The sequence below is a fragment of the Peromyscus maniculatus genome, chromosome 21 (genome assembly GCF_049852395.1).
Source record: "Peromyscus maniculatus bairdii isolate BWxNUB_F1_BW_parent chromosome 21, HU_Pman_BW_mat_3.1, whole genome shotgun sequence".
NCBI lineage: Eukaryota > Metazoa > Chordata > Mammalia > Rodentia > Cricetidae > Peromyscus > Peromyscus maniculatus.
The window spans coordinates 10,802,287-10,825,890 of record NC_134872.1 but is presented as its reverse complement, the minus strand read 5'-3'; the positions used below and the strand labels follow the sequence as shown (position 1 = coordinate 10,825,890).

Below are 23,604 nucleotides of genomic sequence, written 5' to 3'. Positions count from 1 at the left end.
ATCCCTCTGCCTAGAGAACGGCATTTGGCTTTCTGAGATCCCAGATGTGGAGGGGGGCGGGGCACCCATTTCTGAAGACCTCCAGTCCCTGCCACTTTGCTAGCCATCGCATGGTCCAACTTTGCCACGAAAGCCCCTCCAACCATAGCTTCCCACTGTCTGCCAGGAAGAACTGCTGGGTATGGGGTTGAGGGTTGGTCACCCAGGTGGACACAAGACAAAGAGTGGCCTAAGTGTCAGCCAGTGGGGGTGCTGTTCGGGTCCCTGGGCATCAGTGATGGGCCCAGAGGTTGACGTCAAGTCAGGCCTATCCAATCAGAGAGTCTTGAGATTAGCGACAGGGCTGTACTTCTGGAGTGGAACTGGGGAGCCTCTGGCCAGGGGAGTTGGAACATAGGGAGGGCATGGTGCTACCCCTCAGCAGCACCCATCCTCTTCATCTGCCCAGTGATGCCAGGGCAACTCAACACCGTCTTCTGATGAAGCCTCCCTCAGCTGCTGCCAACCTAGTGTGGGGAGATAGGGACACAACTCAGGCCACCAACCCAAGGCGGTACCCAGCAAGACTCCTGGATTATCTCTCTCAGAGCCCAGGGGTCAAGTTCCGATACTTCTGTTTCTCCTAGCACAAAAAGAAGGCAGCCCCTCCCTTCAGGAGGGCCTCCAAACCTCCCTCCCAGGATGCTTCCCTCAGCAGCTCTGGTTGCCACCTCCCTTTCGCCTCTTCTGTTCCCTGGAGCTTGCCTCAGCCTGCCTGCTTGCTCCCTGGTGGTGACTGCCAAGAGCCAAGGATTTCGGTCTCTTTTCCTTCTCTCTGGTTTTTTGAGACTGGGTTTCTCTGTGTAGCCCAGGTTGTCCTGGGACTCACTCTGTAGACCACGGTGGACTCAAACTCAAGAGATACCTGCCTGCCTCTGCCTCCCGTGTACTGGGATTAAAGGTGTGTGCCCTCGCCGCCGCCACCAACCAGCCGAGATCTGTGGTGCTCACCTAGGACTTTAACCGTGTTCACTAAAGCTCTGCTGACCTTACGACATCCTTCCAAGAGGCATGGAGTCAAGGGAGTATGCCTCCTGTACCTTAGGGCTTGGGTCAGATGGCTTGTTGCTCCTTCCTGATCAGTAGCTGGCGAGATAAAACGGTGACAGTGCACATCCCTCCTGCCTGGTGAGGAACACATCAGCAGACCTCAAGTGGTAAGCAGTGTGTGTGTGTGTGTGTGTGTGTGTGTGTGTGTGTGTGTGTGTGTGTGTGTGTTGTGGGTGGGGGTGGGCGGGAACCTGTCCCCCTCCTGGCCTCCACATTCTCAACTCACTGGCAGCTGGAGCAGGGGAGAAAGCGTGGAATGGAGTGATGTGGGAGTCCTTAGACTCAGGCCTAGGGGTCGGCACCTGTGAACCCTTAGGCCGCTCCCGGATTGAGTGCCAGGCAACATAAGGCTGGGAACAGGATTGCCAGGTCTGCCTGGCTTTTGAGGTTAAAAAACGAAACACCAACCCAGGCTCTTCAATGTCTTCCTGGGCAAACGTTCGGCTTCACCAAACCTTCGAAGACTGGGAAATAGTTGGGTGACAGGAGGGCTGGACTAGAGAGGAGCCCCTGCTTCCCCCCCCTTCCTCCCTCCCGCTGGCCCCCACTCCTCTGCCACCTGCCTGCCTTCCACTCATTAATTCCTAGTCTTTAGGTTCTCCACTTATCTCCGGTGCTTAGTCGGGGATCTGGGACTCTGAACCCAGGTTCATCCTGTGCAAGACACGGAGCTCTAGAGGAAGGATGCAGCGGCCTGACCCGGTATGTTCTGGGCAATGTCGGGGGGCCAGCAGCTGAGTGCTGTGTCTTCCCACACGTACCCTCGGTGCCGCCCGTCCTTTGGCGCTGGACGGGATTTGCAAACCATCCTATGCCCTCGCACCTGTAACTCAGGCCCTTGTCTCCTCCCCGCCGACAAGCGGGCTCTGTCCCTGCCCAGTCAGAGGCTCTCAGGGAGCCTGAACGAGTGAGACCTTCCGCTCCCGCCTCCTCCCGCCCCCTCTAGGCTGTGGCGGGAGGGACGGGCCGAGGGCGGGGATCTGGGGCTGTACCCAACCGGGCCAGACGCGTAGCGCTAGCGAGCGCAGTTACAGCGGTTCCTGCGCCCCAAGTCTCGGCAGCCCCAGATCTCCGCGCCCCGAGTCTTGGCAGCCCCAGCTCTCCGTGGCCCCCGAGGACTCCGGGACTCCGGCAGCTGCAGCTCTACGCGCCCCGAGGGTCCAGCAGCCCGGAGTCTGCGCGCGCACCATGTTGCCGAAGTGAGTCCTTTCGCGATCGTGTCCCGTGAGTGGAGTGGGGTGGTGGTGGATGGGGGAGCCGTGGGCTGGAGCCGGGGACCCACCCGTAGTCGGGGCTCAGAGCGCCCGACGGTAGCGCAGCGGCCCAATCGAGGCGCGGATGTCCCCTGTTCCCCACCGTCTCACCTGGACCTGCCTGCATGAACGGCAGGGGGCGGCTCGGGGCCAACCGGCTTGTACCGCCGACCAGCCGGGGCGCGTGGGCGGGCCGCTCGCTCGTGGGAGGAGGCTGGAGAGCAAAATCCGAGGCTGAAGGTGAAGACTCACACCAGTCTCCGGCACAGGCTTACTCGCCGCCGCCCTTCTCCCTGCTGACTTCCCAGAAGGAAGGATGTGTGCTACCTCAAAGACTGGCTGATACCCACCACTTGGGGACAGGGCGCCTCCTCGCTACACTTGGCATACTTCACAGATCCAGCTGGGCAGGGGGAAGTGGGAAGGGTGTGTGCGTGGTAGTTTTTGCACTCCGGCTTTTTGCTACAATATCTCCTCGGCACTTGTGCAAGTGGATACCCCGTTTCTCTTGGCTACTTGGTGAGACCCTCTGTCCACAGGTGTCCTACCTACAGAGTCTCCAGGGAGAGAAAAGGGAAGCACGTGCAGGCTGTGGAGTCCCTGATGGGCAGTGACTGGCTTGAGTTGTGTGTGTGTGGGGGATCCCTAGGACGGAGGCACAGTGGCTTGCCCGCCACTGACGAAGAAGGGTTTCTCTTGCGACAATCTCCGGAGCAGTTTCAGGACTGCGGTTGAGGGAGGGTGACGTTTCAGATGTCGAAGGTGCATGGACACCCGAAAAGCGTCTATGTAAGGTCTTCACCCCAAGCAGCGCCTGCATAGAACAGACAGTCTTGCAAGACTGGGCAAGTGCTGGGTGAAGTATTCAAGGTTGCTTTAGAGTAGGGTGAGGGACCTCCCCTTCCCCACCCCCTACTCACTCCCCCACCCCCTCATGTCCGTCCCCCCACACACACACACACTGGCAAGGCTTTCTGTGTGGCTTGTAAGAGGAGAGGACAAGGCTGAGTCTCCCAGGACACAAAAGTCTCTCGAGAGTCTGGGAGAAGCATCCCAGCCTCCAAGGGTCTGAAACATGGAATCTCACCCAGTTTGGTTTTAGACAGTTCTGCTCCTCACCTGGAGGATGCCTCCCTTGGGGCCATCAGGTGTCTCCATGTCATCATCACCTCAGATGCAGCTTCCTACAGTCTTGTGTTCCTCCTCTTCAGGAAAGTTAGGTCACGGGGAGGAGACACAGGGCTCAGCAGTGGTTCTCAGTGTCCTTTTTCATCACACAAATCAACTATCTTTCAGTGTGTGGGGGCTGTCAGGCTCTGGGGACTTGCTGTGGGTGGGGGGAAGGGAGGTGTATGGTCCTGGTTGGATTCTCTGAGGTCTCTGTGGAATACCAGCCAAGGGTCCTTCTACAGGGAGTTCACATCTCTGACAGGTGTCCCCGTTTCCTGCCCTTGGGAACCAGCCGGCCGGTTTGGAAGAAGCAGCGTCTCATTTGTCTCTCAGGAGGGTTCTTTTCCAGTCCTGGTCTGCTCTTGCTGCTCCTCAGCAGCCTGCGGGCTGGTAAGTTGGGACGCTTCATGCTGTGCAAGGCATAGATGCAGGGCATTAGGGAAGCCCTCGTCACAGGCCCTCTGGCCTCTCCAGAGGCCCATTGGAGAGAGCGGGGACCACACCTAGGTTGATATACAGGGTTGGAGATCATAAAGGGAAGTGCTTTTCCAAACTCTATACTTCCCATTGCATTCCTTGCTTGGGGTCAATAGAATGTCCCTTTTGGTCTCTTTGCACGGTGAACCATAAAAGCCACCTTTGAGAAGAGCTGGGGGCTTCTTGCAAAGCCTGGGAGGGACCAGCGTTGGCACTAGGTGGAAGCTTGTACCTTACACCTGAGGTTGATACAAGACCCTCACCCACCCTCCTAATGAAGCTGAGTCATAAATTCCTTTCTTGCCTTGTTGGGTTGGGATAGGATTAGTGTTGGGATTGTGAGTGAGTAATAAATTGTGCTATTTTGTAATCTCTGCAGAGAGTGAAGTCGAGGAAATCCACGCGATGGTGGGCAGCGATGTGGAGCTCAGCTGTGTTTATCCCCACGGAAGCCATTTCAATTTGAGTGATCTGTATGTCTATTGGCAAATCGAGAATCACCACCCCAAAACTGTGGTGACTTACTACCTGCCTAATGGGTCTACAGGGATGTATGCAGACAACCACTACAAGAACCGGGCCCATCTGTCACTGAAACACATGGAGAAGGGTAACTTCTCTCTGAACCTGCAGAACGTCACCCCCCAGGACACCCAGGAGTTCACGTGCCAAGTGTTTAGGGAGTCTACAGAGTTAGGAAAGATCTTAACAAAGATGGTCAGGCTGCATGTGGCAGGTAAGACCCTCCAAGCAGAGAATGGGCTTTACTCAGCCTGATGCTCTTGAACATTCCTGAGGAAACCCCAGGCCAGCCTGTCTCTGTGGTGGGCTTCTGTTTACCTGCACAGCTCTGATCTGAGCAGAGTCCAAAACTCAAAGACCCCCTGATTTCAGAGAACTGCCTATCTAGCCAGCTCTGTCTTCAACGGCCCAACTCAGCTCAAAGTAGATACTAAAAACTGAGTTAATGGGGAGTGGGGCGATGGCTCATTCAGTAGCGTGCTTATCATACTAACACGAGGCCCTGAGTTCAGTCCCAGCACCCATCTAAAGTCAGGCACAGTGGCATTCATTGGGTCCTAGCACCAGGGAGGCAGAGATAGGTGGATCCTTGGCTCACTGGCTAGCCAGCCTAGCCCACTGAGCTTTGGGCCAGTGAGCACCTTTGCCCCCTAAAAAAAAACAAAGTCGACAGCTGCTGTGGAACAGTAGAGGCTGTCCTCCGGCTTCTACGTGCGCTCCTACACGTGTGCACCCCTACACACGTGCACATGCAGCCCCCTCACGCCCCCAGCATGTTCTCAAATGTGTACATACACAAGAAGTAAAGAGTGCTGGACATCTAAATAAGGTCGGCTTTAAGGGAAAGCCTAACTCCACCAAGGATTTGGTGGGGCGGCAGTATGTCCCCAGTGAGGAAAACTAGGCCCACCTGAGGGATCAGAGGTTTGGCATGGGAGCCGTCACAGCCCGCCACGCTCAGTGTTATTCTTCACACCCCTCCTCCCCCCACACCATGACTAGCTGCATTAATGACATTAAGTCTTGCAGCAATGTGACCAAAACGCCTGATACAGACAACAAAGGAACAGAGACATCCCATAGTTTCAGATTTCAGGCCATCCATCCTGGAGGGAGAGGCATGGAGGCAGGGCAGCACAGGGGACGTCAGGAGCGTGTGGCGGCGGCTGGCTCTTCAGCACACGGCAGACCAGGATGCAAAGAGAAGGGCAGGCTGGCTATCAGCTCTTTTCCCCTTCTTTTCAAATGTTTATGTGAATGGGTGTTTTGTCTGCATGCGTGTCTGTGTACTATGTGCATGCCCGGTGGCCACAGAGGGGATCGGATCATGTGGGGCTGGAGTTACAGATGGGTGGTTGTGAGCGTCTGTGCAGGTGCTAGGAATCCAACCCAAGTCCTCTGGAAGAGTAGCTGGTGCTCTGGACCATCCCTTCTAGCACCCCCTGTTCTCTTCTTATCCGTTCTCCCAGTGCATCATGGGAGTTAATTCAGTCAATCCTCTGGACCCCCTCATAGACATACCTAGAGGTTTGTCTAAGAGCAGGTGGATTTCGTCCAGTCAAATTGGCAGCGAAGATTTAGCCGTCCGTATCTGTGGGGCATCCGGCCCCGCAGGCAGCGTGAGCTTCCTTGGCTTTGCTTTGGTGATGCTTCCCCACTGGTCTGAGCCTCCCTCACCACTGCCTCCTTTTCCCTGCAGCGAACTTCAGCACACCCGTCATCAGCACCTCCGGCAACCCCACCGAAGGCCAGGGACTCACCTTCACCTGCATGTCCACCAATGGCTACCCAAAGCCCAACCTGTACTGGATCAACAGGACGGACAACAGCCTGATAGACGAGGCCCTGCAGAATAACACTGTCTACTTGAATGAGCGGGGCCTATATGATGTGGTCAGCACCTTGAGGATCCCATGGCTGACCCATGTGAATGTTAGCTGCTGTGTAGAGAATGTGGTTCTCCACCAGAACCTCACCAGCATCAGCCAGGCAGGTGAGGCCTAGGCCGGGGTACAGGGATTCAGGGAGCATCCAGGTTGTGGGATAGGAGAGGCCCAGTCATGAATAGACTCCTTTCAGAAGATCAGTAATCATAAAGTAGCAAGGAGCGCTCTTGGTTTCTGAAGGCAGGGATAGAGATTCCTGCTCAGGCCTGTCACAGTAACCTGTACTCACTGTCCAGACAAATGGTTAGCGTGGCTGTCATCCACAGCAGCTGTTTCTTGGGCTCTTGAACCAGTGATGACTGAGGCCCTGCAGGGCCTGGTATACCTCAGGAGCCACAGAACTTAACACTCCATGCGGGGGGAGCGGGGAGCAGCCTCTGGTCAGCACCAGGGTATGTAAAAAAAAAAAAAAAATCCATGAATGTGGCAAGGGTTAGACTTTCCTGTCTGAGGAGAAAATAAGGAAACACACACTTTCTGATGGCAACTTTCTCTTTTACTTCATCTTGAAAAATCCTCTTTCTGAAAATCTCTCCGTCTCTATATAACTACATTCTTATTCTTTTTTTATTATTTTTTATTTTTCAAGACAAGGTTTCTCTGTGTAACAGCCCTAGTTGTCCTGGAACTCGCTCTGTAGCCCAGGCTGGCCTCAAACTCACAGAGATCCACCTGCCTCTGCTTCCTGAGTGCTGGGATTAAAGGTGTGCACCACCACCTCCCGGCTTATAGCTACATTCTTTATATACATCTTATACATCTGCATATCTCTCTTTACATACATACATCTCTCTCCTGCATAGCCATACATCTCTACACAGTCAAATCTCTTTTCACGGAGCTATGTCTCTCTTCTACACACGTCTCTCTCTCACATATATCTTAACATAGCTATTACTCCATCTCTCTACACAGCTCTTTCTCCTACATAGCTACTCGGCTTCTTTCCACATCTCTCTCTTTTCCCATACCTCTCTCCTACACATATGCATCTCTATCCTATAGACACACATCTCTTTTCTCTCTCCCACACACTTCTTTCTCTATGCATTCAGCCACATGTCCCACTACAGCAGAAAACTCTGGACAAATATGAATCCTATTTTCAGGGTCACACAACATTTCTTGAGTAAACAATAAGAAACAAAGCCATTCTGACCACCTAGTTTCTCTCAGGCTAGGGATGTCACATTGACTGGCCAGTGAGTAACGCTTGGCCATGCACATAGCCTGGGAGTCATCATGGAGAGTGACATTGAAATTCAGCACTGAAACAATAAACGGTTGGCTGAACCTTGAGGTTAGGAGTATGTGCAGAAAGTCAATTGCTGCAGGGGCTTATGTCTTTATGTTATCAGCCTGGCTTTGGTTTAACAAACAGACACCTTGTACAGCTCATCTCCACGGGCAATTAGTCTATTTTGGATTTGCTTTAAAGTCTAAAATTAGCTGTTTCTGTGACTGAGAATACTGTTACTTTCCTATGTCAGTCTGAATAATAAAAAAAAATCCTATTATTACTTCTATTCATCAAAATTATACAGCTTAAGCAGACATCATTTTCCTGACCATCCACAGCTATATGCGTGCCCAAAAAGATGGAATATATTCATGAGATAGGCACACAATCAATGGGGAAACTACCATAGCTGTTTTTAGGGAAGAAATGTAATGGCACATGAGAAAAATTAGACACAGAAACAACAGTGTTCAGAGTCAATGGCCCCATAAGCTTTGCTTGAATGGGGTTCCTCCATCAGAGAATTATTCATCTGGTGGGCCAACACCTAAATTATTAATTGCCATCTGCTGTATTCTCCCATGTCCTCCAGAAAGGATAGAGGGCCATACCAGGGCACTCCCCCACATTTTCTGCCTTTGAACATGTGCCCACCTCAGGGCATTCAGCTGGGTGTGGCTGCTGGCTAGGTCCTCTATGGACGACAAAGACAAGACCCTCCCCAGAGGTCATAGCTCTCCCAGTCTAGGTGAGGAACCAAGCCAGGCCCCAGAAATCAGAAGGGTGATTCTGTGAATAGGAAGTGGTCTACAGAAGGAGAAGGCAGGTGAGAAGAGGCCAGGAACTGGGGTGCAGTGGTATAAGGAGGGGCTGCCTTCTTTGGGGTCAGTGATGCCACTGTATTGGCATACTCAGTGCTACAGAATTGCCACACAGTGGGTACCCGTGTATTGTACAAACGTCAAAGAGTGTCACCCCCAGAAGAGTATATTTCTTTCATACCCTTCCCTTGCAAGCCCAGGGACTGACCGAGGCTCCAAGTTTCATAGTAGGACGGGGACCCTTGCCTGAAAGAGCACCCCTATACCAGCCTGAGATTTTAAAACTCACACAGTGATGAGAAGGAAGTTTTTAAAAAAATCTGCTGCCCACTTCTTTCCATGGAAAAGACTTCCCATCAAGGTCTTTAAGTCTTGGGCATGTTCCCATTTCCTTTTTCTTTTTGGGGTGGAGGAAGGGGGATTTGAAACAGGGTTTCTCTTTGTAGCCCTGTCTTGGAACTCGCTCTTTAGGCCAGGCTGGCCTGTGCCTCCCAGTGCTGGGATTAAAGGTGTGAGCCACCACCGCATGGCCACCTTTCCTTTCCTTAGACAGGGTCTCCTGTAGCCTAGGCTGGCCTCAAACTCACAGTGTAACCAAGGTGACCCTGAACTGATCCTCTGCCTTCACCTCTGGAGTGCTGGGATTATAGGTGTGTTTCGCCACACCCAGTTTACGTGGTGCTGGGATTGAACCCAGAGCTTAATGTAAGCTCAGCGAGCCCTGTACCCACTGAGCCACATCCCCAGCCCATTTCCCCTTTCCTGCAGAAAATTCCACTGGAAACAATGACAGGAGCACAGAGAACCCACCAAAAAGCGACAACCAGAGGAGCTACGCGGTCGTTTTCAGCATCCTCGCTGTAGTACTGGTGGTACTGGCTTTCGCCTGGGGTTACAGAAGCAGGTGTCTCCACAGACGCTATGAAGGTTCGCATGAGACTCATTGACACGTCTACTCTGTTGCTGTAAATGCTTTGGTTCTTACAGCTTCCTACACTCTTTGAGATTTCATTTAAGGGCCGCTTTTAAAAGCATAAGCATGCTCAGCAAGAGCCTGAAGCCTCCCAGAAGAGGCTTAGACCCTCTGTTTTCAATAGAGCCACTCTAGTGACAAGAAGCTCATTTCCCAGGCTCTAGGGCATGCTGGAGTCTAGATTCAGAGGTGGCATGGATGGGCTGGAGAGTACTCAGCCTTTGAAGGCTCATACTCACACTTATGTTCTAAAGGATACAAGTTCAGTTCCCAGAGAAGGGATATACTTCATTTCTGTGGAAGCCAACTGATGCTGCTCTAAGTCACGGGCAAGACCATGTGCCTGGAGTTTTGTGCACTCCAAGGACAGGCCCAGAAAGTAGTGAAGTCACCACATCTTGCACATGGGCCACAGTGCAGAGTCTATGGCCAGGAAGTTTAGAAATGTTGGAAGGACTCAGGAAGTGGATGAAGCTAAGTGGAGCCTGTGCCAGCTCACAGCCTGGCTCAGCCCCTGACAAAAACCTTCTTTCCTTCCCTACAAGCCGCCCTTATGTTCCCAGTTTGTGGCCAATACCAGCGATGTCTGAACTGCTCCCCCTGGCCCATGGCCCCACTGATCTGGCCAGACTGTGCCAGGGTCCCTGAGCTGGGGACACAATGCACCACTATAGAAAAAAATACACACACACACACACACACACACACACACATATATATATATATAATTTTACTTGTATGTGTGTGCGCCTGAGTATATATGTGTACTACCTGTGTGCAGAAGCCCAAAGAGGTCAGAAAAGAGCATGGATCCCCTAGAACTAAAGTTATAGGTGGTTGTGAGCCACCATGTGGGTGTTGGGAGCTGAACCCAGGTCCTCTGCAAGAGCAGCATATGCTTTTTTTTAATTAAGAAATTTTTTATTCATTTTACATATCAACCCCAGATCCCTCTCTTCCCTCCTCCCACTTGCCCCCCCCACACACAGCAAGTGCTCTTAACCACTGAGCCACCTCTCCAGCCCTGACATAAAGTAACTGTAGGTGGAAGTTTTTCTGTGTCCCACAGCCACTCTCAAATACCCAACAGCCACTTCCCAAATAATTGACTCAGAGGCTTAATATTTATTATAAATACTAGGCCAGTAGCTCAGGCTTATTACTAACTAGCTCTTACACTTAAATTAACTCATAATTCTTATTTATGTTTAGCTACATGGCTTGGTACCTTTTCTCAGTGTGGCATTCTCATCTTGCTTCCTCTGCATCTGGCTGGTGACTCCTGATTCCACCCTTCCTCTTCCCAGCATTCTTAGTTTGGTTGCCCCACCTACACTTCCTGCCTGGCTCCTGGCCAGTCAGCGTTTTATTAAACCAATTCAAGTGATGCATCTTTACAGTGTACAAGAGAATCATTCCACAGCATTTCCCCCTTTTTGTCTAATTAAAAAGGAGGGTTTTAACCTTAACATAGTAAGATTATATACAACAAAACAGTTATTAAGTAAGAATTACGACAACACTATCTAATCCATTTGCATCTGGAAAAATTGGAGAAAATATCTATCTTGGTAAGTCTAAAGTTTTGTATCTAATTTATCTTTTATTATAACTAAAGAAAACTATAACTGCTCCCTGTACACTTGTTCCTTAAAATTCATCTTCCCTTAAAAGCAAGGTTGTCTGGAAAGCCCCTGTGGGAAGCCTCTTCTGCCCAGAGCAGAAGCTTTGGGGAGATGGTGGACAGTAGGGGTGACACCACTGTGAGCTTACCCTCCAACAAAGCCTGAACCTATCTGCTTTGACCTGCAGGTCCCCGGACTGTAGAGCAGGAACTCACAGGTGAGTGTGCCTTGGGGGCAGCAGCTTGGCTGAGGTGTCATGGCCCTTCACACCTTCAGTTGGTAGTTTTAAATAGCTGATGATTCCATAGATGTAGAAACCCTGCCCTGTGGTGGAAACTTCTGGACCCTGCACAGTAGGGTCCCCAGGGCCCCCCTGCCTCTGCTCTGTGGGACCCATCGACTCTGTGACTCTGGCAGCTCTGTCTCGCTTGGTGGAAGTGTGCTCTATAGTCTTGAGAACAGGGCAGATGGACCTTCCATAGTCTCCAGAGGTGTGGATTCATAGCCCAGTATTGGAAAGACATCCACACGAGCTGTTGGTTGACCACCACAAGATATCCCTGGCTTTTTTGTTTGTTTGTTTTTGTTTTTGTTTTGTTTATTTGTTTTTTCTCGAGACAGGGTTTCTCTGTGTAGTTTTGGAGCCTGTCCTGGATCTTGCTCTGTAGACCAGGCTGGCCTCAAACTCACAGAGATCCGCCTGCCTCTGCCTCCTGAGTGCTGGGGTCAAAGGCGTTTGCCACCACAGCCTGGCGATATCCCTGACTTTAAGGACTTTTGCCACCTCAAAGTGATTGTACCTCCCTGAACTTGGCTTTTCCCTCTTAGAGGTGACAGGGTGTGTGGTCCCCTCAGTGTGGGGGTGTGGGGTGTGGCAGGGAGGGCCTGTTTGCTTACCTAGGTGAGCAGGCTTCGATGGCCGACACCTCCCACTCCAGGCTCGACAAGCTAGTGTCAGGCCACTTTGGGACAAACTTGAAGAGCTCTGGGCCTCTTGGTCCTAACCCAATCATGTGGCTCCTCTAGCCAGCTGCTTCTAGTTTTTAGTCCCTTTCCCTTCACCAGTCTGCGTCCTGGGAAGAATCATTTCATTGTCTCCAAAATGAAAACATGAAGGATGGCTCAGTGGTAAGTGCTTGCCTGGCAGGCATGAGTAGGCAGGACCTGCCTTTACTTTCCTGTCTCTTCTTCCTTCAGACCATGCCTGACAGGACTCTGCCCAGGATGTAGACTGGGCTTCTGTGAGATGCCACCCGGTGCATGTTGGATACAGCTTCACAACCGACTTCCACAGGCCTGGTGGCAGAGCGGGACAATGAGCTGTCTGCTTATGTGCTGTGGTGGAAGACAGGAGTCCCCAGCCTTGAGAGGCGCAGAGGGTTAACACCGGAAACCTCGAGGGAGACCTTTCCAGTGGGTCGCAGCAACATCAGAATACGGAGCCTCCAGTGAATAGCCCCTGCCCAGCCATCGGCACAGAGAGGAGGAGCTTGTGGGGAGGTCCTTCCCCAGCAGGGGCCCGCAGGGCCCGCAAGTGACTCAGTCCCAGGTTCTTTGAAAAAGGGCATTTGAGCCACTTTGAAAGCACCTACAAAATCCACTGGAGACTGTTTCCCTACAGGACTTTCAGAAGGGGAGAAAGCCTGACCTTATTTATTCTGGTCTCAACCTACTGGGGCCTGCTAGAGGGATATGTGGAGTTTTGTCTACAGAAAACCTGCTGTTGGCAGTAATGGCTGGACTCAGAGGTTTGCGGTCCTTGGCTTTGCAACATCAAAGGGACATGCCTTAAGGCAAAATACGGCCCATGTGCCACCCATGGGCGCTTCTCGCTCATCTTTGGAGGGTCTGATCATCCTGTGGCTATGGAAGCCTTCCTGCAAACCTCTAGGTCTTTCAGACTGAACACAAAGAACAGTTGCACTTACCCGGCCTCAGCAGCCTATGAGGACCTAGGAAGACCCTGCCATTCTTGGAGGCACCAGACCCGCTAGGTGGCCACAGCCTCCAGGGTCTCTCTGTTGTTGGCCAGACTAGAGCTAGCCATTTGGCTTCTAGATGGTTCTGCAAAGTTGGCCGCTTGGTAACTCCATCCAGGGAGATGGAGCAGGGGCGCGGGACTCCCCAGTGAGACGCAGCCTCTGACCCTACTTGTGGGCAAGCACCTTCCCTGCTTCCTACCCAGAGGCCTGAAAGTCCTGGACAGTAAGGGCCTGCTTGCTATATGGCCACTGCTCGGTGCTGACAGATGTGGGAGCTGCCAGGCCCAGATGGAGCAGGACTGAGGAGTGAGGACCCTGGTCAGGCTCAAGGGGATCAGCATTGTGAGGACCTGTCTACTTTTCTGCTCTGACTCTTCACACGGACGTATTTATTTAATGAGTGTAAAGACGCACTTCTTCCTGCAAAGCATTACGTATCTGTAAAACAGCAATTTTCATTCATTTCATTTCATTCGTTTCATTGAGGTGGCAGCTACAGCAAGGAAGCCCAAGGAGCCACTGGGGTGCAAGAAGCTGGGGCGCAGTGCCCCAGGAGAGGGGTTTAGGAATTAGTGCCTCCCCAAGTTCCAGGACGCAGCTATGTCCCAGGGGTCTCAGGTGGGTCTGTGGTAGCCCAGCAGGGAGATCCAGTCTACTTCAGGAGGGAGTTTGGGGTCAGAAAGAGGTCAGCCCTGCAGCCCAGCTCCCTTGGGGCACCAAAACCACTGTTTCCACTGCTTATGTAGGCAGTGGAACCCTCATCCACTGGGCCCCGGTGGGCTCTGCCTAGACCCTGGGCTGCTTGTTCTACAGTCATATTATCGCCTGCTGATCCCAGCAGGCCCCCACCTTCCCATGGACCCCTGGGAGTCCTCCCCCCCACCCCCACCCCTGCACATCAGCATTTTGGAGACCTGCCCTGTAACCTCTGCCCCTCCTTCAGCCCAGAATCTTGCTGTCACTCTATCTGGGTTGTCGACTGGGCTGGATTTCAATGTTCTCATCGCGATTCCCAGAACTCTGACAAAGGGAATAAATACAAGATGTGCTTTCTGCCTCGTGTCCGGTGGATTGTGTCAGGGTGGTGAGTCCGGCTCCATCAGCCTAGCTGTCGCTCTTGCAGAGCTACCACTACATTCTCTATTCCTCAGGGGACATGGGCAGTCACCCTTGGGGCTTGTTTCAACCCTGGTGCAGAAGCCAGAGGTACCTCTCAGCATCCCATAGAGCCCAGAAAGGTCCCCAGGGGGAAAGGCCTGACCTCAGTGGTCACCTTCCGATAAGTGGACAGGGCAGGTGGCCCCTTGAGCTCCTCATCTCTTCATTGTGTTCTGTGGAGATGGCGTCCGTCTACTGGTCTGTCCAGTTCAGACATTGCTGATAGAGACCAGCCTGGAATGACAGATGTGGTTCTGGAATGTCCAGCCTCAAGAGAAGTTGGCTCCTCTCTGTTACTGCCTGGTCTGCTCCGAGGTGGGTCTGAGGATGCTTCAGCTTGCGGTCTTACGGAGTACACATCCTGGGTCAGCACCAGCTTGACTGATGGATCTCCCTCCCAGGCAATCTTTTAAACAGAGGCCAAGCCTGTGCAGCCAAGGAGGAGGCAGCTGCTGTGGCAATGTGGGGTGATTTCATCCAATGCAGCCCTTTGTCCCATCCACAGCTCGGGGGGAGCCAGGAGCCCAAGGAGGTATAGACTTGTGAAGGCTCTGACTAAAGCCTCTTTACCCACCCTGAGGCTCCCAAAGTTAGAAATCCCCAAAGTCCCCACCCTATGGCTGATCATTGGTAGGAAGTCCCTCTTGCCCCAGAAAGTAGAGAAGAGGCCTTCATGCTGACCCCCTTGCTAGACAGTCCCCTCCCCAAGATCCCTGACAGTCCCTTCAGGCATTCCCACGAAGTCCTCCTGGGGACTGGTGGATTCTTGGCTTTAATCAGCACAGCCCAAGCCCAGAACAGAGCAGGCTCCTGACTTCACCACCAGCCCCCCCTTTCCAATAGGCCTTTAGTCACATGTGGTCACCACACACTGGTTGTCCCCACCTCCCCTTGACAAACACCCGCTCCCCTGCTTTCCCTTTCCAGGCCCCTGACCTTGGAGCTCTTCCCAAGGGCTCCTCCCATCCTCTGAGGGTGTGATTCCAGCATGCTGTGTAGTCGGAGGGCCTGTTCCAAAGTAAGCTGTTGTGGGTAGGAAGCAGGCTATGGGAACTGGTTTCCCAAAGAACTAGGGACCCCCCCTTCCCTCCCCCAGTGCTCTGAGGCAGCCATTGAGTTGGGAAGCTGCAGGCTGGGATAAGGACATAACTTCACTTTTAGCAATGGGGCTGGATAGTCACTCATACATACAGACCCCAGGGCTCTACACTCAGCATCACTCCCAGCCTCTCTCAGTGCTGTGCACAGCAAAAGCCCGGGAGCTTCGTTATCCAGCTGCCCTGTACTCAGTCCCCGGGCTTCATCTGCCCTGTGATGCCCCCTTAGCCAGTCCCTAACACTAGGAGGGAAATATGGTCTTGAGGAACACACACAGGGTCAGACTCCTTCAAGGCGTATTCAGCAGCCCCATCTATAGACGGGCACCACAGACATGGTCAGGTCCCCACGGCCCCCATAAAGGCGTGGCATCCGTCCTCAGGGAGGTTCTGGGGGAAGCCATAGGGAGAAAGACAAGCCTTGATAGAGCGGGCAGACTGTGGGAGCTGTTTGCGACACCACGGTGTGACACAGAAGATGCATGTGGCATGGGAGGAGGGACATGTTGTCATGATTTCCCAGGGCCCAGAGGGAAAATTTGCCAGCTAAGACTTTAGACACAGTGTGGGGAGCCCACAGAAGTTTCCTAGTGAGATCTGAGCTTGCTTTACCCAGCAGGGTTGCATAAGGGGATGGCTGGACCACATGCATGGTTGCTCGGTGTTTGGAAGGATCTGCACTTGGCTATGCAGTATGCTTCTGCCCAGCCCCTTGGCATCGTTATAAAAAGCCCTTTTGAAGAAACAGAAGGGGCCATTGGGTATTGGACCCAGGTCCTCCTGAAGCTATCTGTTTCTGTCTGTCTTATTTCCACTATTTTTCTATCTACAAATTCCTTATTCTTCTCTCCTCCTCATAGGAACCGTGTAAAAGGTGGGAGCTGGCCTCCCTCAACACAGACACCAAGACAATCCACCACACCACTTATAATTGAGAGGAGGAAAGTTGGTTTAAAAAGGTCACTTTGTAACCATGCTGCTGAGCCTGAGGGTTGCTAGCAACAAAGGCCTAAACTAAACATCTGCGAAAGACAGTGGATGAATATCAAGTAACAAAGTAACAGCTTTCTCCCTTTGGGATGGGAGGAGCCCTAAGGCTGGGAGTGAGCAAAAGGACTCTTTCTGGGGCTTGGGTATTTTATCCCGCCCCTAGGTCCTCCTCTTTCCCCTGGTGGTTCTGTTTGGATACCTACCCCGTGCCTTCCCGCTGTTTCTCCTAATGTCTTCTGGGAAAAAGAAGCCACCACCTCAGGCAGCCTGCTTTTGCTCTCCCTGTCTATCTATGTCCCCCTAACTTGCCTTCAGCCCCGCCCCTCCCCCGCCCCAAGAGATAGACACCAAAGACTTTGGGGGAATGGGGAATGACCGCTGCTTCATGCTGAGAGGGGGCAGAGTCTAGGGCATGTCTGTCCAAGAGAGAGGGGGCTCTTATGAGGTAAGCTCCTGGGGCCAGTCCAGGGGTCCGCAGTCCTAGATCCTGAAGGGCATCCTAAGGTCCCCCACTGGGTCCGTTCGGAGTTTAGGCTGTGCCTCATCCCAAAGTATGTGACTCAAGATTGGCATGGAGTGGCTAGATCACACTGTGAGGTTCCCTCCCAGATAACTTCTTGTAACTTGATGAAGTTTTCTGTCTTTTTTCATTCTTGAAAAACACCCAGACACCGTGGGAGACATCAGCCATCAACAGGCCTAGCTCTGACGATCTTTTGCACGTGGGCATAGCAGATGTCCTGGCAGTTGTTTGCCTGGAAGACAGTGCTGTGTGATGTTATCTTAATAAAAGAATGTTGAATCCAAACTATACACATAGTAAATTAACACTGCTTGTGTACATACTATTCAGTGATGGGGCTCCATAAGTTCCTGGATAAACCGTATAGAAAACACAGACCATAGAGTAAGCTGCCATAACCGTGCTTTGGGTTTTGAATGGATGTAGAAAACTCTGGTGCTGGGATTCCCCCACCACACACACCTGCTTTTCTTTATATCATGAGATAAGTAACAGCCACAATGCCTTTACTCTTTGGCCACTTCCTCATTCTTCTCCTTGCTGTTGCAGCATCGGGGGCCAGGCGAACTCAGGAAAGGGGCTCACCTGAGACCCTCCCTAGCTAGACTTGGGGTGATCAACTGCTTGGAAGCCTGTAGCCACAATCCAGTTAGTGGATGCCTGCAAATGGAGGCAGACAGCCTGAAAAACCAACACTCTCTGTGTTTATTTAGGCTGCTTTAACAAGAAGGCTCTGTGAATGTAGGTGGATCAGAATTCTCCCACCATCCCCTCCAAGGAAAACATCCCAGCAGATACTAGAGCCATGCTTCCTGACAAAAGAAAATCAGTTTGTTTGTTTGTTTTTATTTAAATGTCTAAAAGTCTAATTCTGCCTAGTGTTTAAGAAAACAGCTAAGTGGTCACTTTGGAGGAATCTTGGAACCAGTTTGTTCCATCTACAATGAAATGGAGGAGGAGGAAAGAGAGAGAGAGTCTCTGGTCAGGGTTACGGTTTCTCTACCCACATTCCCTGGTCCATCTGGGGTCATCGAGTGGAGTCTGCGCTGGGATGGCTGAGACCCAGCTAGCTGCCTTTCATACTGGCCAGCCAGGTTCCAGAGCTAACACGTTAGCCCTGGTCTAACATTCAGGCCACCGCCATTTGCTCACCACTCTGCCCAGTTTTCAATAGGAACTGGCTCTTCATATCCACCTGCCTTGTGGTCAGTTTTGCAACATCAATGCTAACCTCTGAGTCACCAGCAATGTATCAGTGTTGCATCAAAGCACTTCCCCATGGCGTCATTTAACCAAGAGCGGGTCCAGATTTGAGTTCTCGACTCCATTCTCCCCGTGTCTTACATCCTCCGTCTGGTGTATGAGCTTGAATCTGTAGCCATGGCCGTCTCTCCCCAAGAACTTTATTATTTATTTGTTCTGTATCTTTTAGAGATTTATTTGTTTTATGTGCATTGATGTTTTGGCCTGCATGTATGTCCAGTTTGTAACTGGAGTTATAGACAGTGGTGAGCTGCCATGTGGGTGCTGGAAATTGAATCCAGGTCCTCTGGAAGAGCAGCCAGTGCTCTTAACTGCTGAGCCATCTCTCCAGCCCCTTGCTCTGTATTTATTAAACAGCACAGAAAATATCACATGGGGAAGGAGTGAGGGACACTTTACAGACATCTTTAACAGAACTTTACAAGGGAAGTCACTGGCTCTAACTGACCCTGAATGACTCAGACAACAAACAGTACTACAAACATCATTCTTTTTGTGAACAAATATCCAAATGTTGTAGGCAACGTCTATGGTGGATGTTGATTCTATAAAATTGTTTTCAACCTCTGTTTTTGATGCTTTCAACAAATGATTCACATGCATTGCTCTCTGGGTCAGGGGCATTGAGGGGGAACATAATACAAGATTACAGGTATGCATTAGTTTAGGTTGTAAAGGTAGATTACGTGGGAAACCCTAGGCAAGGAAGGTTGGTTGTTACATTGTTCTCTTAAAAGTTAAACCTCAGACTGAGCACACAGTAGGAGAACCATCTTAGGTGACCTCAGGGTATACTATTAACTCTGGCTGTAAAGTCCAGCAAAAAGTCCAGGCTCTTAGAATATGAGATATCAGCTGGGCGGTGGTGGAGCACACCTATAATGCCAGCACTCAGGAGGCAGATACAGATTGATTTCCGAGTTTGGGGCCAGCCTGATCTACAGAGCAAGTTCCAGGACAGCTGGGCTACACAGAGAAACTCTGCCAGGGGCCATGTCAGAGGAGCAGCAGGTGGCAGCTGAGGTTCAGGAAGTTGGCCCCCCAGGAAGCAAAGCTATGGTGAGTGAAGGAATCTCCCCAAGAGCCTCAGCCTCAGAATGTCTCTTGCGACTGCTGTGTCTGTGCATGTTTGCCGCTGCCGTTTTTTCTCTGGAATCTGGCATGGTGTGAATGGGCGTGGGAGATCCCCACTGCCTGTAATGTAGTGTGATTACCTCGTGAGAACACCCCATTCCACTGGGCATTTTTACCTGTGGATTATTATGAAGAGGACTTCCTCCCACGATGTACTGTTTAACTGAAGCAATGATACAATAATTGTGTTAGTTTAAATAGGATTTTGGTGGTTGAGGGTCTTTAATAAATATAGCAAGGGATTATGATAGAGGCCAGTTTAGTGGGAAAACTAATATAGGTAAAAGCAAGCTTTGGTGTTGCCCCCACCTCTGATAACTCAGATGCTGCAGAGGATAGAAAATGAGAATGAGGAAATGTCACACAGCTAGTTTCTCTTGAGGAGCTGAAGAGACTGTGGCTTAGGTTAATGATTAAGAAAAACAATTGTGTTCCGGAAGTTAAGTTAGCTCAAGTTCTTTTTTAATCTTAATGTCGAGAGATGTGTTCATGGGTTTTGGTGTACATCATAGCTAAAACAAAGCTCTAAATAGTGACTTTAGGTTAGGTGAAGATGTTTTTGTGAATGACTTGGAGGTAAAAAAAAAATCTTGGGGCACAATTTAAAGGCACACTTTTAGTAGCTGAGCAAGGGACTTGTTGAGGTCAGGGAACAAGAACAATGACAGCCTGGCTACTGCTGGCTGATGTGGCTTTTTTGCTAGGATGTGTTGGTGATCAAGGGTGATTATTAATTCCTTAGGATGTGTTGGTGATCAAGGGTGATAATTAATTCCTTGCACCCATTTCTAACTTTAACTTCCTGATATAAAAGAACTGTTGATGAGTGGGTATGCACCCTGAGGCTTTAAAATAGAGATGACTGATTGTTTTTCATATATAAAAGTTCAGATTTGTGCTTCTTCTAAGATTTCTTATAAGATTACCTTTTAAGATAAGTAATAGGCCGGGCGGTGGTAGCGCACGCCTTTAATCCCAGCACTCGGGAGGCACAGCTAGACGGATCTCTTTGAGTTCGAGGCCAGCCTGGGCTACCAAGTGAGTTCCAGGAAAGGTGCAAAGCTACACAGAGAAACCCTGTCTCGAAAAACCAAAAAAAAAAAAAAAAAAAGATAAGTAATAAAGTGGTTGGTCCTTTCTCTGTAACTGCAAAATGTGGCCTGCCAATAAAGGAACTGGCTGAGAAAAATGCTGTGCTTGCTTGTACTCTGATCATCTATAACAAGCTGCTTGGATATGAATGTATGTGAGTTCCAGGGAGAATTTGTTTTTCACCCGTAATATATAAAATGTTTAATCATGTAACAGATATGGAAAACATGTTTTTTTACTTGTATTCATTGTAATCACTCACATAACCACACTGTAATTTTTATACTGTTTGAAAGATGTTGCTGGGGTGTATAAGCTGTAAGGGGAAAAAAATAAAGTTAGTTAGAAGGAAGACGTCAAGAGAGACAGAGGAGATACACTTGGATAGAGGTGAGAAAAGAAAGAACAGAGAAAAATGATGATGGTAAGACCCTAAAGGTGTGTGTGTGTGTGTGTGTGTGTGTGTGTGTGTGTGTGTTTTCCCTTTTTTGACAGCCCCAGAGAGTTAAGTTTTACTCCCTCAGATAGAAAAGTCAAGTCAAGTGGTCAGTTCACTGACTCCATGGATCCCCCTCAGCCCCGAGCTGCTGAAGGCTGCTCCTCACGGCAGCGGTAAAGCCCTATCTATCTCCAAACAGACAGACAGACAGACAGACAGAATCTGAGATATTTTCACCAATGCACTGCCGCTCTTTCCTATTCCATCTCATCACGCAACCACGAGGTCAAGGTTTAAGGTAGAAAGCAGTCACAGAGAAGGCTCATCCTTAACAAAGCGGTCTACAGCCATCCCTAATGAGGAAGGATATCTAATTAGGAGGAATGTTGGGTAATAGTTGCAGGTCATGAGAAATTGAGTCAGGCTATATTGAGTGATTGACCCAAGCCATGAAGAATTGCTTAACCCTGGCTTGATCATTCAGCTCAAAAACAATATGCCGGTATCAAAAACAACTCACCCTACTCCCAGTCAAACCATAAAAAAAAAAAAAAAAAAAAAAAAAAAAAACAGCTGTGACTTCCTGGTAACTACCTATGTGTTGTTCGAATCTTAGATGGTCTTTTAATAAAAAACCCAGAGCCAGATATCAGGTTGAAAGCTGAAAGATCAGAGAAGCAGAACAGCCAGCCACTAGTTCTCACCTCTACGAAATCCTCAGCCTAAAGAGAGAGTTCCTGTTTCCTCACGCCTTATATACCTTTCTCTGCCCTGCCACATTACTTCCTGGGATTAAAGGCCTGTGTGCTTCCAAAGCAAAGGCAAGAGATCTCAAGTGCTGGGATTAAAGGTGTGGGCCGCCACCATCTGGCCCTGTTTCTCTCCTATACTGGCTCAATCTCATGTAGCCCAGGGGGGGGCCTTGAACACACAGATATCCAGACAGATCTCTGCCTCCTGAGTAACAGGATTAAAGGTGTGTGCCACCACTGCCTGACCTCTGAGGTCATAAAGCAATGCTGAGAATAGGGTAGCAATGATACTGAGACTCCCTGTTCACCATGGGAAGCTAGAATCTGAAGAAAGAATCACCCCTAGGTGCTCCAAACATGGCAGTCTGACTTCAGAGCCCCAGCGTGGAACCTCTTCCTGTTCTCCTGACCCTGCAAGAGTGAGTGGTTTCTGTGATATCTAAAGTGCCCCTCTGTTGCTTCCAGAGGCTTCCCTGAAGGCGCTTCCTTTATTGCCAACACTTTGCAGACACTGTGAGGCGCCTAGGAAACACAAGGGGCATGCTACCGCCTCTTAAGCTTCACCCGGCAGGAAACCAGTCCATCTGGCTCTCAGCCCACACCAGGACCTGCTCAAGAATGAAGAGACATTCTATCCTGTTGTTTTTTTACATACTAATATTTCCCATGCAAGGCCACTTTTTAAATCCTCCAGTTTACATTTAGGCCAGGCCCGGGTACATAAGACATCAAGCGTTCCTTTCAGAAGGCCTGTGGGTTGAAGAGATCCCAGTGAGTAAGGATAGAATCTAGGGGAGTCTCTGCATATGACTGCCCTTCTGTACAACCAAAGAGATCCCGAAAGTCTTCCAGGGCCGTCTCCCTGGGAGAGCATCCTCTGGAGATTTAGTCACTTCTTTACTGACATGGGTGTGAGTGTCTGCATCCTTTCCTTCCTCATTAGCAGCCATGAAAGACAGGAAGCCTGTTTGGATTGCTTGAAGTCTCCCCACCCCCACCCCCGAGGCAGGGTTTCTCTGTGTAGCCTGACTGTCCTGTAACTTTCTCTGTAGACCAGGCTGGCCTCGAACTCAGATCTGTCTGCCTCTGCCTCCCAAGTGCTGGGATTAAAGGTGTGTGCCACCACTGCCCAGTGCTTGAAGCCTTTAATATCTTGTGGCAGAAGCAGGTGGATCACTGAGTTCAAGTCCAGCCTGGTCTACAGACCAAGTTCCAAAACAGCCAGGGCTACACAGAGAAACCCTGTCTTGAAAACAAAACAAAACAAAAAACCTCTGGAGTAAATGCTCCCTTTGATCCTCACCACCCCACCCCACCCCGAAATCTGCTCTTTTCCCTCAACCTGTCTGTGTCACAGTGAGGGGAACGTGAAAAGAAAAGCCATGGGTTCTCAGAGTATGATGAGACAGAAACAAGGGCAGGCAGGTAGGAGGTAGAGAAAATCAGGCTCCGGCTGCTGGACAGAGAGCAGGCGTGAAGACCTGCGGCACCCTCATCTCCAGCCTCCACCGTCCCAGGCTGCTCCTCTTCTGCTTCCCGTTGTTATTGGCAGCAGCTGGCCTCGCATCTGGCACAAGCTTTCCAGGTCCCCCCTTCTTAGTGCTAGAGGCACATGGGTGGAAAAAGTCTTGTCTTCTCTAGAAACCAGTAAACATCCAAACGTAGGAAGCTGCGGCTGAGAGCTCTCTCTCTCTTCTCCATGGATTGATAGTTGCCACGCTAGTAGACGGAGGTCCTAGAGCTTACACAGACCCTCCACAGCTGAGCCCATGGCAGCTCTGCCCACAAACACCCCCCCCTACCGCCCACCCTGCTCTTCCATTTTCCTCCCGAATCCACCATCAGTTTGGGGACCTCCAGAACCCAGTATCTTTTCCAAGGCCAGCAGAAAGCTTTGCAGGGACAGAGGGGAACCTCAGCTGTAGAAGGTGTGTGTTTTTGTGCCTGTCTGTCTGTCTGTCTGTGTGTCTGTCTGTCTGTGTGTAGGGAGCATTTGTAAGGTCAGGGCAGTCATTTGCCCTACAGCCCAGGTTCCTGCCACCTCAGCACCTCCCCCAG

General features: G+C 50.7%; 1 protein-coding gene across 1 annotated transcript; it reads left to right on the top strand.

The window, feature by feature from the left end:
- Nucleotides 1-1,812: 1,812 nt before the first annotated feature.
- Icoslg (inducible T cell costimulator ligand) lies at nt 1,813-14,151 on the top strand. Its single transcript, XM_006989444.4, has 7 exons — nt 1,813-2,288; nt 3,775-3,902; nt 4,369-4,725; nt 6,211-6,504; nt 9,287-9,445; nt 11,304-11,333; nt 12,314-14,151. Exons 1-7 carry the CDS (start codon nt 2,278-2,280, stop codon nt 12,322-12,324), a joined length of 990 nt encoding a protein of 329 aa, XP_006989506.4. The 5' UTR covers nt 1,813-2,277; the 3' UTR covers nt 12,325-14,151.
- Nucleotides 14,152-23,604: the final 9,453 nt, after the last annotated feature.

Bases quoted from the DNA above. Each gene is read 5' to 3' on its own strand.
- Icoslg (XM_006989444.4), top strand. The intron at 3,903-4,368 runs GTAAGTTGGGAC...TAATCTCTGCAG, and splicing joins CCTCAGCAGCCTGCGGGCTG to AGAGTGAAGTCGAGGAAATC. The intron at 9,446-11,303 runs GTTCGCATGAGA...TTTGACCTGCAG, and splicing joins TCTCCACAGACGCTATGAAG to GTCCCCGGACTGTAGAGCAG.